A 17607-nucleotide genomic window follows, 5' to 3' on the forward strand; every position below is an offset into this window, starting at 1 on the left:
CGGCGATCATGGTCGCGACGGCGGCTTAACCTGGTCATTGGCAAGACGAACACTCGGAAACGCCTGAAACATCCGCGTCGGACTCCGTAGGATTCTGATCAAGTGGCCAACTCCCATGCAGCGGCATGCATGCATGGATTCACGATTGTTCGATGAGCGTGGCAGAATCACAGCGCCTTACTTTTATTTCAGTCTCGGCAAAGCAATCTTGCTTCCAGCAAGCGAATTCTTCGCCCCGCCATATTGAACCACGAATTGTACTGTACAATCTTGGTTGTGATCCTGCAAGTGCTTCGTAGGGCAATAGCGGCAATAGCGGAATTTGGTCTTGTGGATGAACGATAGGATGGCGAAAAAAATATGCACAGACGGGAGCAAGGTGCCGATGGAGCGACGACGCGGGTGTGGCATTCCACGATGGTGGTGGAAACAAAAGACCACGAGACCAACACGCATATTTGCGGGTGAGGAAGCGCCTGTCTCTGCCATGATATTCGTGATTGTGAAGGCGGCTGGCTCTTACTAATACGAATCACAATTTGTGCACATGCGAGAGGACCTCGAATTTTTTCCCACATCCATCGTTTTGTCGGCTAGTAATAAACCAGTCGGATACTGCCGTTGAGATCGTGAAATGTTCTGCTAGCGAACGAGACAGCCAAGTATCTGACTGGTTGAAGAAAACTGTCCGGGGTACAGGGTCCTAGAATTTGGAATGGAGCTGGATGGTGTCCACATTTATGGACCTGATTCGGGCCAGAGCCTCATGTGGGAGGGCAGCCTGGTCGGGGCGAATCTGTTTGATTTCTCGATCGATCGAGGCGGAAAAGGGACGAGAGAATGTGTGTACCAAACAAGCCCCCATCATCTGCGTTCAGCTTGCTCTTGTTCAAAAGCCGAGAGATCGGATATGTCCACCAGATGCTACCGCCGAAACTTCAGGCTCAAGTGCACCCTCCGCTTGACAACAGTACGACATTTTCCAGCGGCTTTTGCTTTTCAAGTCACGATTCACGCATCAAAGGAACTTTTTGATTTTATAATCGTATTAATATTTTTTTAATGATGAAATTTTTACTCGTCTTTTTCAGTCACGAGTATACAGTAATCTGTTCTAATAACTTAAGTTATTAATATTTAAATCGCAACACTGTCTTGGTAGAGTTTCGTGGTTGTGCAGTCTGCTCCCACAAATTACGTATGTGCACGGTCGATGCTCAGAGTCAACCGCAACTCACCTCATTAATTACCTTCCTTATAAAATTACGCCTTTTCTTTTGCCACCCCCTCGCCATGTGCCTGTCTCTGGTGGAACGACTGCGGTTCCTTACGTTCGATCCCCGCGGCGTTGGCCGTTCAGACTCTTGGCTTTCACTAAGAATTTAGCCTGAAAGTTACTTTGGTCTGTGACCCTGGTTCGAAAACCTGAATCCTGACCCTCAATTCCACTTTGTGCAACGATCGATCAAGTAAGCCTTGTTGCAACTGTCATTCAGCTGCAGACGCCACCGCCATCGAGCCAACGTGTTCCACCAAAGTCGTGCTGCACACAATTGTATGCTCAACAGGCCTGTAGTCAACGTTCGCAGCGTCTACGTTACTTCCTCCTCTTCCACCACAACGTCTTCATCATTCTCGTCCTTATCACCGTCCGCCATCACAATTCCTTCTTCAATTACCAGCCATAGCTGCGACGCCATTCGCCCCCCTTTGCAGGGCTACCGCCATCGCTTCTCATCCTTTTTCTGACACCATCCGGTTAGGGGCCTCCGCTGTATATAGCAGAAGCGCCTATCCATTCACGATTAGATTGGAATTGGCTTGATCTCTCTGTTACACCACCACCAAGTACTTTTCAGCGGCCCATTCCGCATTTACCATTACCTCGATCGACACAATTTTGCTATTCAGGTCATAGTGCTTCTTCCGTATACTCGTCGCCTGTTCTGACAATTGCGCACAACATCTGCGCTTTTCTTTGTCCGCTCTGACGGCCTGAATCCCCTCCACGTCACTTAGTATCGTCCCGTAGGCTACGATCATCGACGTTCGCTCCCAAACGCATCACTCTGCGTAATCCCCGCCATCACCTCTCTCTGATCCACTTCGCCTAGCACCACCTACCATTCTAGCACCCGTGTTGATGGCAAGTTCGACTGCACACGTTCCCTGACAAACGCAAACATCCCAGGCTGCGCATCTTGACTGCGTTCGACAAACACTTTGGCCGGGCTGTCAACCTCCCGATAACCTCCCCTGTCCTTTGACGCTTGCCGTTTTCTCTTCTGAAGGGTCAGCCGCTTTAGACATTTTTCCTTCCATGTCGATTCCTGCTGCTGCATCTTGCCAAGTTGCTAAAGATACCCGGCCCGTTACGCCTTTGCCGCCCACACACTCGCTCCGCATTCTTCTCGTTGACGACAATCATGTCAACCTTTCGATCCTCAGCATGCTGCTTAAGCGTCGCTTCAGTCATGTGCTAGCACGTCCTCCGGTCAGCCTCGATAGCGGCCTCAAGGCTTTGCAGCTTCTTCGCACCGAGATCTTTGACTTAATTTTCATGGACATCGAGATGCCCTATCTGGACGGCGTCGAATGCGCACGCCGCATTCGTGCTGGCGAGGATGGCATTCTCTCAGCCAACCGCAATGCACACATCGTCGCCGTTACCACCAATGTGGGCCCTGAACCTGCTTCTCTCTACCGCCACGTTTGCATGGACGGCATGATCAGCAAGCCCGTTCGCTTCGAAAACTTCCACCAATATCTTTGTCCGCTCTCCATTGAAGCCTCCGAGGCCAAAGGTTCAGTGACTCCCGTGCTGGTGGGTTCCGAGCACATGCTACCTCCGATGCCTCCAATCGAGCTCGAACAGCGTCTCTTTTTCGTGCCTGCGCCCAACGGTGGCATGATCACCACATCAATGCCGTCCAGACGCGACTGCACCTCGCCGACACCCGAATACTCGAATGCGAACCAATTCGCCGCCATGCTCAAAGCACAGACGTCCAAGTCGCTGCGCGACCGCAAAGCTCTTTCGGTCTCTCGTTCCAGCATGCTTTCTGAACCTCGCAGGTCGTCGTTCAACTCGCCCAGGTCGGAGCATCTCCCTTCCATTTGCATTGTGCGCCAATCCGGCGCCGTCGAGGATGTCGAGCTTGTCAGCCAGGACGGACAAGCTATCAACCCCTCCGCGCACGAAGTCGAAAAGGGCATCACCTGCGACAGCATGCTCTCGTTCGAGTCGCTCGTCGAGCGCGAGACACGCGAGCGCGAGCTCGATTACATCGTGCAGACTCGAGCGCCCATTCCTACTCGACCTACACCCATCCACCGCATCAGCTCGCCTGCGTATCTGCTCGAGGCTTCGCACATCCATCGAATTCGTACCGAGCCGGCCATGCGCTCCAATCCGGACCTCGCTTCACCTCAGGCCGTGCGTCCCGGCATCCGTCCTGTGCCACGGAAACGACCCATTCGCAACGACTCGGACGGCTCGTCGAACAGTGCTACGGACAGCGCTGATGTTGCTGGTTCCCATCTATTGTCTTCCGTTTGGTCCAATACGCCCATGTCCTCGGACCACACAACTTCCACACAGCGGTCTCCGTCGCTCGATGTGTTGAGTAGCTTTGACATCGTCCATGCTACTAGCCCGTCGTCTGGGCATACCACGCCAGTGTCATCCCCGGCCGACATAGATACGCTTGACGACAAGAAGGATTACGGCAGCGATGACGACTACCGCGATGATCTGTTCAGTCCATGCGCTGACGACCTGCTTGGTTCTCGTTCTGCGGAGTACTGACATTCGCCGTCGAACACGCCGCTCTGTCGGCAAGGCGCTCCGCTGCAGAAAAGCGCGCACATCCGCGTGTGCAGCGTCACCGATCATGACCAGCCTAACACACGCAAGGGTCTGGTCTCGCGAATTGATGTTATACAGCTGGACTGATCATCAACGACAAACTCTCTGCCTTCCATTGTCGTCCGCGTCGGATCACCGGATCTGTTTGCTTGATTCTACGCATCGACCTTGCCGCTAGCCAGGTTCTGTAGCATCACATCTCTTCAGGTAGTCAAAGCTGCGAACGACGACGCATAACGCAAAACTGTTTCAGGTCTATACACATGCTGAAGCCTCAAAACAATACGTCTATGTCTCGCAGGCTCCCTCTCCCTCTCTCACTCTTACTGTCTCTCGCCAAATCCCTGATGATATACCCTTTGCTGCTCTTAGGTCATTTCTTGTCACTGCTTGGACTCGCCTTCTTCCTCTCTCATCTCTTTGTCTTGACCAGCAACTCTCATGTTGTAATTTGGTATTTTGGGCTTCCTCTCGTCGGTAATATTTCTTCTGTCATCTATTTGTCTTTTGTATCTAGTCTTTATCATCAAAGGGATTTTTCTGTCATGCTAGAGGCTTGCAGTACGCTTGTCCATGTGTTGAAGTACAAGTTTGGCAGTAAACTTGGTTAGAGACGGGTGCCATTCCGCCTACGTCGAGGGTCACGGCAGCTAAAGGATGAGGAGCTCCAGTGATTGGAACTGCTTACTAATGCTTAGGAGCAGCGTTGGGATCCGCCGTGACTCAGAGAGGGGCTCGAATTCGAACTTGGCGCACGCGCCAACCAGACTCGAATTTTCGAAACGAGTCGTGAGTTCAACATGTTGAAGAATCGTGAATGGAACAGTCACGAGTGAGTGAATCGTGAATCACGCTGTTGGTCTTGCTGGCTGGCTGAGATTCACGATTTCGAAGTTGAGAATACGACCAACTTATTCACGACTGTGCGCGCGCCCCTGAGTCGCCGCTCAACCACAAACCATGAAAATCACAAATCGCCTTGGCCGCACGCGCACGGGCACGGGCACTGGCACTGGCACGCGCGTGTGTGTGAGTGTGTGCCTCTTTTTCGTGTTGTGCTTGCTTGTTGGCGTGCGATTCTGCCTCTGCCATCTGAGCTGTGCTGGACAACGAGAGCGTGCGCGAGCAACCAACACAGCCCAGGTTCTCGACGCTGATTGCACACTCTGAGCACCCTATCTAATTTCTACAACGATCACCTCTACATCGTCCTAAATTCCCCCCCTGTCCTCTCATTTGACGCTGCCAATCTCTGTTACGACCTTTTCTTACGACCATCACGCAAAAGCTCATACAAAATGGTGAGTGAGCCTCAAAACATCTTCTTCAGTCGGCGTTCGGAGAAAGGGTAGCGAAGGGCGAATCGAGACGACCCACACCGATGTGCAACTTGTCTGCAAGATGATAAGCATGCTGAAGCATCGAGGTCCTGCGGCCCTTCCAGACGGTATTATTCTTGGCAGATTTGCATCGAAGACGAAAAGGTATTCTGGCTCTCGTAGCTAGGGCTTCCTTTCTTGCACTAAGGTCCAGAGTGACCCATCAACACGATGCTTCCAGGCAAACAACATGTCGGCGTGTGACTTGTGCTCCGAGATCAGACTCGTGCTGACACCGATATCGCTTCTGACCTCATTTTGCGCTCGCTTTCGTCCCGTTCGGTTCTGGCAACCCCGCTGCACCTGCTGCATCCTGCACTTTCTCATTCGATCTTGATTGTCGATTTTCTTTCTTTTTGGGTGATACTACGATAGGACCGCATCAAAGAGGTAAGCAATGCCAGAGCAACGACCGTGCCGAGAAGGACAGGGCGCGAGTTCTGACAATCGGGTCCACAGACAAACTGATGCCATTCTGCGTCTCGTTGCATTTGCCATTATCAGAAACTCCACACTCTCCGTGTAGAGGCCGACGCAGCAAGCGAGCGTGCCGATGAGCTCGCGGAAAAGAACAAGCAGCTTGAGCAGGAGCTGCTTACCAAAGACCAGGAGATTGCCTCGCTGCAACACAAGCTGAGCCTGGCAGAGAGCGACCTTGACAAGCTCGAGAGCAAGCTACACGAGCACAAGTCGGCGCGAGAGGAGCACGAATCGAACGCTACCAACTCCGAATCGCTCCAGCGCAAAGTGGAGCTGCTTGAGGGCGAGCTCGACACTGCCGAGAAGAACCTGCGCGAGACCACTGACAAGTGAGTAAATTAAAATCTGCTTGGTGAACACCGAGAAACACTGAGATTGTCGTTGCTGCGTTATCCTTGCTGACCGAACGCTTGCCTTTGCTCTTTCTCCTTCTATTGCAATGCAGACTGCGACAGGTTGACGTCAAAGCCGAGCACTTTGAGCGACAGGTGGCAACGCTCGAACGCGAGGTGGCTACATGGGAGAAGAAGTACGAAGCGGCCGAAGAGCGCTACCGCGCCTCCAAGGCAGAGCTGGACGAGGTGGTGGCACAGATGGAGAGCCTCTAGGTCATTGTCGGAGTCGGAGCCAGGAGCCCATGTGCGCAGCAAGAGCACGATGGCGACGAGTCATGCGAAGACGAACAAGAGTTTCAAGATGTATGGAAAGATGCGTTAAAGGACGGCGGGGTCGAAACGCCATCGTCGGGCTATATCAGTGAGGATGAAGGCGTGGTAGGCGTAGCTCGCAGCTTGTCGGAGCACACTCTGGCGCTAATAGCACCTCCTATCCACGACCTACTGGTGACGCTTCTAGGCATCTGGGCCCAGACGTTGCTGTTGCTGTTGGCCTATGTAGCCACTGCCCGCAAAACGGCGTCTGTACTTGATGACGGTGAGGAAGACCAGATGCGCGACGAGTATGTTGATGCAAACGCCGAGCTTCAGCTCGGTGTCGACAACACGGCGGCGCCTACTCATGTGTAAGCGTTGCGTTAAGCTGATGTGGTCTGCATCGACACTCTCCACTGCTGTCTGCCTAGCCAGTCTTTTTATGTCGCATCGAGTGTTATCCTCCCTTTCACGTCCTTTCCTCAAGGCATTGTCTCCCTTGCTGTTCTTGCTTGTATACAGACTCCTTCCGACTCCTCGCAAACCGATCTAGAAAGAATAACATTGCGTCGACATCCCCGCACTGCACTGTCGTTGAAGGGAAAGAATCTCTTTGATGTGTTCCGAGGAGAAACGAGGCAAAGCTGCCAAAGAGTAAAAGCCTCAAAAGTGCTGAGGAGCGGCAATCACGAATTGAGCAAGCAGTGTGAGTGGCCATTCACGATTGAGCAAGCAGTGAAGACGGCACGTGACCGACTCGAATAAAGGCGCGAACAATTTACGCACGACGCACACGGCAGAGAGGGTGTGTTGTTTGAATTCACGATTCACGATTCGAGCGGCAACTCTTTGAGGCTGAACAGGCGCGTCCTTTCTTTATTCGTCACGAATCGTGGTCGTGGCTGAGTACGGAGTGTTTTTCTGTTGGGTCAATTCGTGATTGCGCCGATGCAGACACAGCCAACTCCCGCCCACAACTGCACAATCACAGCCGCTGGTCGTTGCAGACGCAAAGCAGAGTCTCGACATCTCATCCTCTGTTCCATCAACTCTCTCTTTCTGCCAAACCTGTCGATCCCCCCACCTCGTCACATCACAATCATGTCGAGTATCCCAGTACCACAGACGGTCAAGCGTCAGCGTTCCACAGCCACCATGCCAGGCGGTGCCGGTCCCAGCAAGCTACGAACACCCGCTGCCCCTAGCACCATGTCCACGACTCGGTCAGTCAGCGCAGCAGACAATGCCAGATTCGTCCCTGCTCGTCGAGCAGCCGCTACAACCATCACCGCATCGTCCATTGGTGTGACGCTGCCACGCGCACCCATGACCAATACTACGAATAGACCAGCAGCAGCTACCGTGGCCACAACACGCTCTGCAAGCGCTTCCAAAATCGCAGCTGGTGCAGCACTCTCGGGCGGCGCTGCAGTAAGGAGAGGTGTCACCAGCGTCACGCGTCCCCGTCCTGGCACAAATGCTGCCGCTGCTGCTGCCGCTTCAGCTCGTAGCAGCAACGGCAGTACCACTTCTGCCAACTCTGGCGACGTTGATCCATCCCGAATGGACGCAATGGAATCCCGTTTAGCATCTATGGCCGAGCTCTTTGAGCTCGAGCGTCAAAAGACAGAAGAGAAATGGAACAAGGAGCGCTCCGAGCGTCTCGCCCAGGAAGACAAGGTCCGTCAGCTCGAAGAAGACCTCCTCGAACAACGCAAGATCGCACAATCCAAACAGGACGAGATCAAACGTCGACGAACCATTGCTGACGACGAAATCCTGCAGCTCACTGCCAAATTCAACCGTGAAAAGCGTCTTCTCGAGTCCGAGCTCGAGCAGGAACGCGAAACGGTTGTAGCGCTCAAGGCGACACTCAACCAGCAGAGTACCAGCCACCTAACCATGGAAAGCACCAACACTGCGCTCCGTTCTCAGATCCAAGTGCTCCAAGATGAAATCGAGACTCTACGTTCCAAGGTCGCGAGTATGGACAAGGACATTGCCGAGACCAAAGAGGCCAACCTGCATCTCGAAAACGAGCTGCGCGAAGCCGAGTCGCTGCGACGTAAACTGCACAACGAGGTGCAAGAGCTTCGAGGTAACATTCGCGTCTTTTGCCGTGTCCGTCCGCCTTCCAACAATGACGCCAACAATGGCACCGAGGCTTTGGCCACCATTCGCTTCCCCAACGAGCGCGAAGCGGCACAAATTGAGCTTCTCGCGGCCGGTGAATCGGCCACAGGAACCGTGACAATGCGTAACCACCTGTTTACCTTTGACCGCGTATTCCAGCCCACCGCATCGCAAGCCGACGTATTCGAAGAAATTGCCCACCTTACGCAATCCGTACTTGACGGCTACAATACGTCGATCTTTGCCTATGGCCAGACCGGTTCTGGTAAAACGCACACGTTGGAAGGCGCGCCCGACTCGATCACCAACTACGGCAGTGACCCCTCTGCTGATGCTGGTGCTGGTCTTATCCCGCGCGCTGTGCAAATGCTTTGGTCGACCGCGGAAAGCCTGAAAGACAAGGGGTGGAAGTACGACTTTGAAGGTAGCATGCTTGAGATCTACCTGGACAACATCAACGATCTTCTAGGCAAGGCCGAGGTGGACAAAGCCAAACACGAGATCAAGCACGACAAAGGACGCACCACGGTTTCGGATACCGTTGTAGTTGCGCTCGATTCACCCGCGCAGGTGTTTGCGCTGTTGGACAAAGCCAAAAAACGAAGACAGGTAGCGGCGACGTTGATGAACGAGCGTTCATCTCGTTCGCATTCCGTCTTTATGCTTCGTGTTCGCGGACAGAATGCTACCACCATGGAGGCGTGCGATGCTGTATTGTCGCTGGTCGACCTCGCTGGTTCCGAACGCCTTGCCAACTCGGGTAGCGACAAAGACCCTGTGCGACTCAAGGAAGCACAGTCGATCAACAAGTCGCTTTCTTCATTGGCGGATGTGATCTCGGCGTTGGGGCAGAACAAGAATTCGACGAGTCACGTACCCTACCGAAACTCAACGTTGACGTGGCTCTTGAAGAACAGCCTGGGCGGCAACTCTAAGACGTTGATGTTGCTCGCGTTGAGTCCGATGGCGGCTCATCTCAACGAGAGTCTCTGCTCGCTGCGCTTTGCCACCAAGGTCAATTCGACTACAATTGGTACGGCCAAAGCGGTCAAGTCAATCGGCAGCTAGAATCACGAATTGTTCCGACGCTTTTCACTCTCTATCGCCGTTGACGGCTCTATGCTTTCTTTCTTCCACGTTTCGGTGCCGGCATTTGAATGTATACCTAAGTTTCTTCCCCTCGAAACGAGCGATAAAAGTATTCTTCTGACAAAATCACATAGTGGAACTCGATCAAGTCATGGTGCTGAACAAGAAGCTTGTGCGCAGTGCCACATGATGAAGTTATGGTCAGGTGAGATGCAAGTGATCGCAAATTCACCCAAACACACGCAGACCGGCGAGTTGTGCATCTTTTGCCATGTCATCTCCTTGACCCTCGTCATCACTTTGCATGTCTTGCGCCTCTACGTGCTTGACTACGCCCATTGAGCTGGACGCCAATTGCCTGAACAATCGCTCGATCTGCTCCGGTCCCCATTTGATGCGATCGCGAATGGGAGGCATGAAGTTGACCAGCTTGTCGTTGACCTCGTAACGCAATTTCCTGCCCTTGGATGCCTTTGTGTCGACGTTGTGCTTCTTCTTCTTTCCACCGCCCTGCAAGCTCGAGAGTAACACAGCGGTGCTAGTCGTGCCACCACCTTGGTTCGAGAGTCCATTTGATCGTCTTTCGATGAGCTCTTTCAGCAGAGTCGAGTAGAAATCGGTATCGTCGAAGACCTCGCTGTCTTGCTTCTCTTCTGTATCTAAGCTGGTTGATGTTGAACCCAACTTGAAAGAGCCTTCAGATTCTGATCGCAGCACCCGCGTGCGTGCAACGAGGCGGGAGAGTCCATCACCAGCGAGAGCAGAATCGATCTGCGAAGAGGGCGCCTGGTTGACTGCTCGCAGCTGGGTGAAACGGTTTCCGTTCGAAGCAGCTGCGGCGGCGGCGGCTGCAGAGGTGACTTTTAAACTCCACTTGTCCAACACACGTCTACGGTGCGGTTCGAGTGCGCAAGAATAGCCAACAACATCGTTGAGAACCGCATCGATCTGATCGTGAGATGCAATCTGGGTCCACGTCTGCTCGACTTCCTCTTGATGCTCGGGCACGGTCACGTCAAAGTCTCTCTTCCTCTTTCTCGTTGAAGGTGCTGTTACCATGCCATCTTCCTCCTCCTCACTGTTCGAGAGAGTGTTGAGACGCGTGCGAAGCGAGAACAACGTATCCGACAGCTCTAGCAGCTGTTCGAGCAGCACGATGGCCGGCTCGATGCAAGTCGAAGAGCTCGTCATGGCTTGTTGATAGACTTGGGGATCTGGAAGACGGTTGATGTCGCGAAGCACAGATTGCGCCTTGATGCGCGTCTCGAGCGTTCGTTCGTACGTCTTGATCTGCTTGCGCACTTGACGCCCCTTTTCGGCATCTTCGAGTCGACGTGCTTTGAGCGCTTTCGCCTGGGACGCGGATTGAGCAATCTGAGCTGCAATGCTGTTGGATGTTGATGCTTGTGCTGACGTCTGGTTCACTTGGCTGCTATCAGAGTCGTCGTCGGATTCGTCGTTGTCTGCAGCAAATCGAAGCTTCTTGTCCTTCTTAGATGATGCTACTTCCATGTCCTCGTCGTCTTGGTCAGCATCCTCATCTTGGTCCCCATCGCTGCCATATTCGTCCTCTTGGTCGTCTTGGTCGTCTTGGTCGTCGTCGCTCGCATGCTCGCCGTTGTAATCATCTGCATATAGCTCGGCACGACTGCTCTTAACACCATGATACCTCGGATCGTTGATCTTGTCGCTCTCGCTCAACGCGGCCCGTTTGCGCATATCACTTGTGGCCACGTCAGCGTAGTGCGCTCTTGGATTCATGAGCTCTTCCTCCTCCTCCTTATCGTCATCGTCATCGCCATCTTCATCTTCATCTCCGTCACTGCCAGATTCGGATGCAGCATCATCGCTTCCGTTGGCAAAGGTGGTGAACGTGGGCTGATCGGCATCCGGAGCTTCTGGGTCAAAGTCGACGGGAGCTGCATTGGTAAGCGTGCCGAGCAATGATGCTAGAGACGAGGTTTTTGGCGGCATGGTTGCGAAAAAGCAGCTAACACTTCTGCTTGAGGTATGTAGCGGTGACGAGATGTCGCTAACCAATGCGAGATGGCGATTCAAGGTCGATGCGGGCAAGAAGAAGGGTTGAAGAAGACGTTGTTGCTCCACAAATTCCGATTAGAGTGGGACAAAAAAAAAATTTGGGCTGCAAACAGCAGTCTCTCGCGTATTCGCGTGCAGCCGATAACTTTTTCGTACAACGTCAAAATTTAGCTGACATAATCCTGATTCATGTAGCCTGATGAAGACGTGCAGCCAACAAACATGTTCTTCGCGCATCCACAGTCACGAGTCTACAGTCGCAAAAACATCAATGGTGCTGCAATCACCTCTATCATTTTGCTCGTCGTCAATACACCCTTGATAGGATAGCAACCCTCACATCCCACATCATAAAATGTCGTTCGGCGGCGGAAACTTCTCGTTTGGTGGTGCCTCTGGCAACAACAATACAAACAACGCTGCAGGCAGCACCGCTAAAACGCCATTCTCCTTTGGAGGTAAGTCAAGAAACTCACCGTTGCTCCCGAAGCAGGAGTCGACTGCTAATCTCTTCTCATCTGAATGAATTCCTTTCAATGCAATGATAGGTGCGTCTACCACGACCGGTGGCTCACTGTTTGGCTCTCCAGCAGGCACAGGCACCAACACTGCTTCTAACTCGACGCCAGCTTCCAGCGCGGGACTTTTTGGATCGAGCAACACCAACTCATCTACCTCCGGTGGTAGTGGCTTCTCCTTTGGAAGTGCAGCAGCAAAACCAGCTGCAGGTGGATTCTCTTTTGGCACCGCTGCTTCCTCCTCCACGCCATCTTCGTCAACACCTGCACCTTCCACGGGTGGATTCAACTTTGGTGGTGCAGCAGCAGCAAACAAAGCAACTGCCAATGCGACCGCTTCTCCAGCACCTGCCTCCTCTGCCTCTACCGGCACCTTCTCTTTTGGCAACAACAACAACACCACCAATAATACGACAGCAGCCAAGCCAGCAGGCAGCGCAACGTTCTCATTTGGTGGCAGCTCGACTCCCGCTGCTGCTGGTGCAACCTCGTCCACTCCTTCGGCAGCTGGAGCTGGTGGAGCTGGTGGAAGCGGTGGAGGCGGCTTGAGCGGATTTGGATCGTTCACGCTCGGTGGTGCCAGCACCAACACCTCTTCTACGACGCCAGCATCTACCAGTGGTTCGGGCTCGGCGGCGCCAGCCGCGGGAGCCTCCCTGTTTGGCGGTGGCGGTGCATCCAAGCCGGCATTCGGCGGCTTCTCGTTTGGCACAGCACCCGCAGCTACTTCTTCCACTTCCACATCCACATCCACATCCACTCCAAGCGCTGCGCCTGCCTCCACGGGGGCTGGATTCACGTTCGGCAATGCTTCAGCCAGTTCTGCGCCAGCTGCTTCTGGTACTGCCGCTGCTACTCAAGCCAAGCCTGCACTTGGAGGCCTATCTTTTGGTACTAGCACACCAGCAACAAGCGCCACAACACCGGCTGCTTCGGATGCCGAGGCTAAGTCTGCTGCTGCTGCAGCTCCTGCTGCACCAGCGGGTACCGGTGGATTCTCGTTCGGTAAGCCGGCCGCATCCGCATCCGCCGCTGCACCTACTGCTACTGCTACTGCTGCTACTACTGCTCCGTCGACTTCGACTTCAACGAATGCGCCCACCGCTGCTCCAGCTACAGGCGGCTTCTCCTTCGGCAAGGCGGCAACGAATACGACTGCTGCTCCAGCTGCGTCTGGCGCACCCACCGCTGCTTCGAGTCAAGCCGCAGCGAAACCCGCGGGCGGATTTTCGTTTGGATCCGCGGCTGCTACTGCCTCCCAGCCTGCGTCTTGCTCGACCAACGGCGCTGCACAAACCACTAGTGGTGTGGCTTCTGGCGTGGCTGTGCCTCGAAACGGCGCTGCACCCGCCATCGGCGCGGTGGCTACGCCCTCGCTATTACGCGGTAAATCAATGGACGAAATCCTGAATCGTTGGTCGGTATCGCTCGACTCTTCGATCAAGGAATTCTCTCGTCAAGCTGCCGAAGTAGCGGCATGGGACAAGGTGCTGCTAAAAGGTGGAGATGAAATCTCGGCGCTTGTCAGCGCGCTTGGCGCGGCCGAAGAAAAACAGGCTGGGATCGAGCGTACGCTGGACTACCTGGAATCATCGCAGTCGGACCTGACGTCTTTGGTGACAGACTACGAGGCGCAGATCGAATCGCTGCTGCCGGGCTTGACAAGCCAGATCAACCTGACGAGCGCGGATGTCGAGAGGGAACGCGCATTCAGTCTGGCTGAAACGCTCAATGGACAGTTGGACGATGTGTCCAAGAACCTCAGTGCTATGATCGGTGAGCTGAACAGCGTGAATGCCAACGCAGCTGGATCAAGTGGCGATAGAGAGAAGGACGAGTCGCTCGATCGCGATGGAAGCATCGCCCACATTGTCGCCATCCTCAACGCGCACCTCGGCAGCCTCAAGTGGATCGACCAGAGTGCAGGTGCGTTGAGAGCAAAGCTCGACGGCTTAAGGAGAGGTCAGTTGTAAGTCGTTGTTGAATCCAAGTTGTTCCCCGGACCCCCCATCTTCCGATCCACAAAACGCGTGTGATGCAATCGTGAATAGCGTCGTGTCAAGCCCGTGCCTGCTAAAACTGTCGTGATCCGCGCGTCTCGAAACGCCACACCTACACATATCTATTCCGCTCCGCACTCAAGATCATGGCTGCAGCGTTGACATGGACTGTGTCCAATCTGAAAGTGAATCTTTATCGAGCAGCCATGCACAGCCGCTTCCAAGGAACAGAAGATGAAAAACGAACGTGCGATTCGGCCAACCATCAAGGCTGCCCTGGGTATATGCTTTAAAGAGTAAAAAATGACATGTAATACGCTGTGCGTTGAGCATCGACAGCGAGACTAGAAACTGTTCTCGACGCTGGCAAGCAGGTTCAAGCTGTCTTACAACTGCAATGGGGCGAGTGGAGCCAGGGACAGCCTGAAACTCGCGCCTAATTCGGTCTCGGACCGCTTGTTTGCAGCTGCATCGTCATACCCAGGCACACTAACGTTTTCCTTTGTATCCGCGCGACGCTGGTCTTCCAACGACGCTCGGTACTGAGGCGAGAAAGGACGCGAGAAGCAGATCGGCTCGTCCTGTACGCTAACCTTGTTGCGCGCAGGATCGATTTGCGAGTCGTCGGCGAGCGTGGCCAAGTCCGTGGTTCGCGTAGTCCCCGATGAGTTGGATGCGAACGAGTCGGTCGATGAGATGGACGAGGTTGTGCACGTGGTAGCCGTAGGCGACGTGGTTCGATGCAAGCACCGACGTGGCCGCTCTGGAGCACACGACTTGTCGACATTTGGTAGCTCGACAAGTCGAGCTATGGGATCGCTGACGCTCTCCTGCGTCGGTGTACATTCGCCGCTTGGTTCAGGCTCAGCAAGCTGCTTCTGGACCTGATCTGCATTCTGCGCAGAGTACAGATCGGCTAGTACCAGATCGACTTGCGCTGAAATACGTTGCTGCGTCACTGTAGCCGTCAATTGATGCTGCTCGTTCAGCGTTTCTTGCTCCACCCAATCGTCCCATCTTGTACTGCACAGGTCCGGCTGTGCAACAATGCTATCTTGAGGCCTAAATCCATCGTCTTGCTCGGCTTGATCATCGCTGCTGACCACTTTCCAGCCCTCATGATCGCTCAATTGACGAATAAAGCTTCGGCGTCGCAGGCTCGAAGCTGCAGAAGACCTCTTGCTCGCACCCACACCAGCGGCCTCCACTTCCGTATCCTGTACAGATCGACGCTTGGCATTGTAGTGCGATGCTCTTTTGCTCATCGACGTACGCTTTTGTAGTATGCTCATTGCAGCATCCGAGATCGCCAGCGCACGCTGTACGCTAGCTCGCCTCGTGATGCGTGCGTTGGGCTGAAGCTCGTCGAACTCGCCGACACAATCTCCACTTTCGCTATCCTGCTCGAGCTCGACCGGCACAGCCACTGAGCTGACGCTTGAACTCGATGGGATCAGACTGGGCAACGGTGCTGCAGTAAAACCGGAACTGAGCTCAGACCAGCTTGCGCGCGTCCACACCAGAGTAGTCTCGTCCGAGTCGTCACCAAAGCTCGCATCTGCGTCGGCCACGTCAGCCGCTTCAACGTCCACCGTTTGCGCTGAGCGCGGCTGTGCGACACGCACGGATGTTGTGCTTTGACAGGGCACTGGAGGAGCAGGTCGAGTTGGGCGAGGAGGCGACGAGTCATCTTTGGACAAACTCGAGCGACGAGTTGCTTGCTTGGTGAGCGTCAACGGTGCTGTCTGCGGCAGAGCTTCGCAATCAACGTTGGGTCGGGGCGCAGCTCGAGGGTGCGTAAAAGGCAGCCTATCGCTTTCGGGCAGATCGACGCTCACCCGTGTCGAGGCATCCGACCTGGTACGCATGGTAGCGTCAGTGGATTTTGACAGGATGGGCTCCGAACCGCGTCGCTCTCCGGCGAAAACACGAACGTCTGTCGATGCACCGCGAACACTGTTCCTCCTGGTAAGACCCATACCCATGGCCGAAAATCTGGTGGACGCTTGAAAGACGGTGGTGGTCTTCTTCGATACACAAGCCACGGCAGACATGGGATGTGAGCCATCGGCACGGTAGCTATCGACCGACGGTCTCGTGTCAGTACTAGCCCGATGAAACGGTTGGTTGATCTCGACAAGTTTGGCGGCTCGCTTGCGTTGTTTTGCTTGTGCCTTTTCATGCGCCTTGATAGCATTGACGTCGTGCTGTTTGACGAGCTTGTCGACGCGTTGAAGCTCTTTTATGAGTGCCAGTTCTTCCTTAGCCTTGGTCTTTAACTGTTTTTTGGACAAGGCAGGCACCGGTGAAGTAGGTGTCACGGGGGGAGAAGGAAGGCTGCTGATGGCACGAGTGAAAACGTTGCGCGAGCATGATGGGGTGGGCAGAGGATCGTGAGTGGAAAACGATAGCCCATCCGGGTGAGCGTTTGGGAAAGAATCACTGCTGGTCGTACGAGTGGAGGTGGGAGTGATGGGCGAAGAGGGCAACGGCTCTTGGTGTAGCCCGTTATTGACGTTTGCGCACTTTTGAGAGTCGAGACTCTTGCGTCCAAAGAGAAGCGGGAAGGAAGATTTGCGACTAGGTTTGTTGGAAGCAGCTTTGGAGAGGCTTGAGCTGACGGAAGAGGAGGGGGTGGAGGCCGACGTGGGCGAGGAAAGGGTGGGCGAGATGGGAGAGCTACTAGTTGTGCTGACGCTGCTGATGCTGGGTAGGGAGCCACTGCGAGACATGTGCACGCCAGCGATCTCGTGCGAGTCGAACTTAATCAAAGGTGCGGGTCTGCGAGCAAAGCCTGATGTGGTGTTCTTCTTGAAGGATCTTTGGTCTCGCACGTGTTCGCTGGCGGCATCACAAAGGACGTAGCTGCGACGCTTGTTGGGTGGGATTTCGATCTGTACGAGCTGTTCCTCGCCGTCTTCCTCGCAGGTGGTGACAATGACGTCGGGGATGCTGAAATGGGAGCGTTGACGTGAGTGCTTGGTAGTCGACATGATGTCTGTACGTGCTGCAGCGGCAGCGGCGTGCTGCAGAGGCAAAGAGCCGGCATGAGGCTCTTTGATGTCATGGTATTGATCGACATGCGACGACGACGACGACGAGCGGTAGCCGCGAGGGACGTTGGCCGAGCCTGAATAGTAATACGGTAGGGGGGCATGGTTGCTGTCGTCTAGGTTTGGGGCTTGACGAGCGGGGGGTGGGCCGCTGCGCATGGAGGATGGCAATTCTTGGCGCGGCGTCTGGCGTGGGGTCGACTGCGGGGCTGCATGGTCATCCGACTCGGATGGCTGTGGTGGTGTCTGAGTGGTCGACGAAGCAGACGGCTTTGTGGACGGCTTGCGCAAACGAAAGAGCGAGAGCCTGGACCTTTTGGTTGGCTGCTCTCTAATGGCGACGACCATTTTGTTGTGTCAATGGGATGGATGATGGAAGTGGGTAAGATGTGAATCC

General features: G+C 54.3%; 6 protein-coding genes across 6 annotated transcripts; 4 read left to right on the forward strand and 2 right to left on the reverse strand.

Moving 5' to 3' along the window:
- Positions 1–2320: 2320 nt before the first annotated feature.
- Positions 2321–3808, forward strand: UMAG_04506 (uncharacterized protein; the record flags this gene model as incomplete). Its single annotated transcript, XM_011392536.1, has 1 exon — positions 2321–3808. One exon carries the CDS (start codon positions 2321–2323, stop codon positions 3806–3808), a length of 1488 nt encoding a protein of 495 aa, XP_011390838.1.
- Positions 3809–5166: 1358 nt separating this feature from the next.
- Positions 5167–6335, forward strand: UMAG_11985 (uncharacterized protein; the record flags this gene model as incomplete). Its single annotated transcript, XM_011392709.1, has 4 exons — positions 5167–5169; positions 5623–5637; positions 5752–6056; positions 6173–6335. 4 exons carry the CDS (start codon positions 5167–5169, stop codon positions 6333–6335), a joined length of 486 nt encoding a protein of 161 aa, XP_011391011.1.
- Positions 6336–7478: 1143 nt separating this feature from the next.
- On the forward strand, positions 7479–9578 carry UMAG_11986 (c-terminal kinesin; the record flags this gene model as incomplete). The annotated part of the gene is made up of 1 exon (XM_011392710.1): positions 7479–9578. The coding sequence occupies one exon, from the start codon at positions 7479–7481 to the stop codon at positions 9576–9578; it is 2100 nt and encodes a 699-aa protein (XP_011391012.1).
- Positions 9579–9827: 249 nt separating this feature from the next.
- On the reverse strand, positions 9828–11573 carry UMAG_04508 (rRNA-processing protein BFR2; the record flags this gene model as incomplete). The annotated part of the gene is made up of 1 exon (XM_011392537.1): positions 9828–11573. The coding sequence occupies one exon, from the start codon at positions 11571–11573 to the stop codon at positions 9828–9830; it is 1746 nt and encodes a 581-aa protein (XP_011390839.1).
- A 421-nt stretch (positions 11574–11994) lies between these two features.
- UMAG_04509 (uncharacterized protein) lies at positions 11995–14130 on the forward strand (the record flags this gene model as incomplete). The annotated part of the gene is made up of 2 exons (XM_011392538.1): positions 11995–12097; positions 12188–14130. 2 exons carry the CDS (start codon positions 11995–11997, stop codon positions 14128–14130), a joined length of 2046 nt encoding a protein of 681 aa, XP_011390840.1.
- A 413-nt stretch (positions 14131–14543) lies between these two features.
- UMAG_04510 (uncharacterized protein) lies at positions 14544–17558 on the reverse strand (the record flags this gene model as incomplete). Its single annotated transcript, XM_011392539.1, has 1 exon — positions 14544–17558. One exon carries the CDS (start codon positions 17556–17558, stop codon positions 14544–14546), a length of 3015 nt encoding a protein of 1004 aa, XP_011390841.1.
- Between the last annotated feature and the right edge of the window lie 49 nt (positions 17559–17607).

Source organism: Mycosarcoma maydis, chromosome 13 (genome assembly GCF_000328475.2).
Source record: "Mycosarcoma maydis chromosome 13, whole genome shotgun sequence".
NCBI classification, from domain to species: Eukaryota; Fungi; Basidiomycota; class Ustilaginomycetes; order Ustilaginales; genus Mycosarcoma; species Mycosarcoma maydis.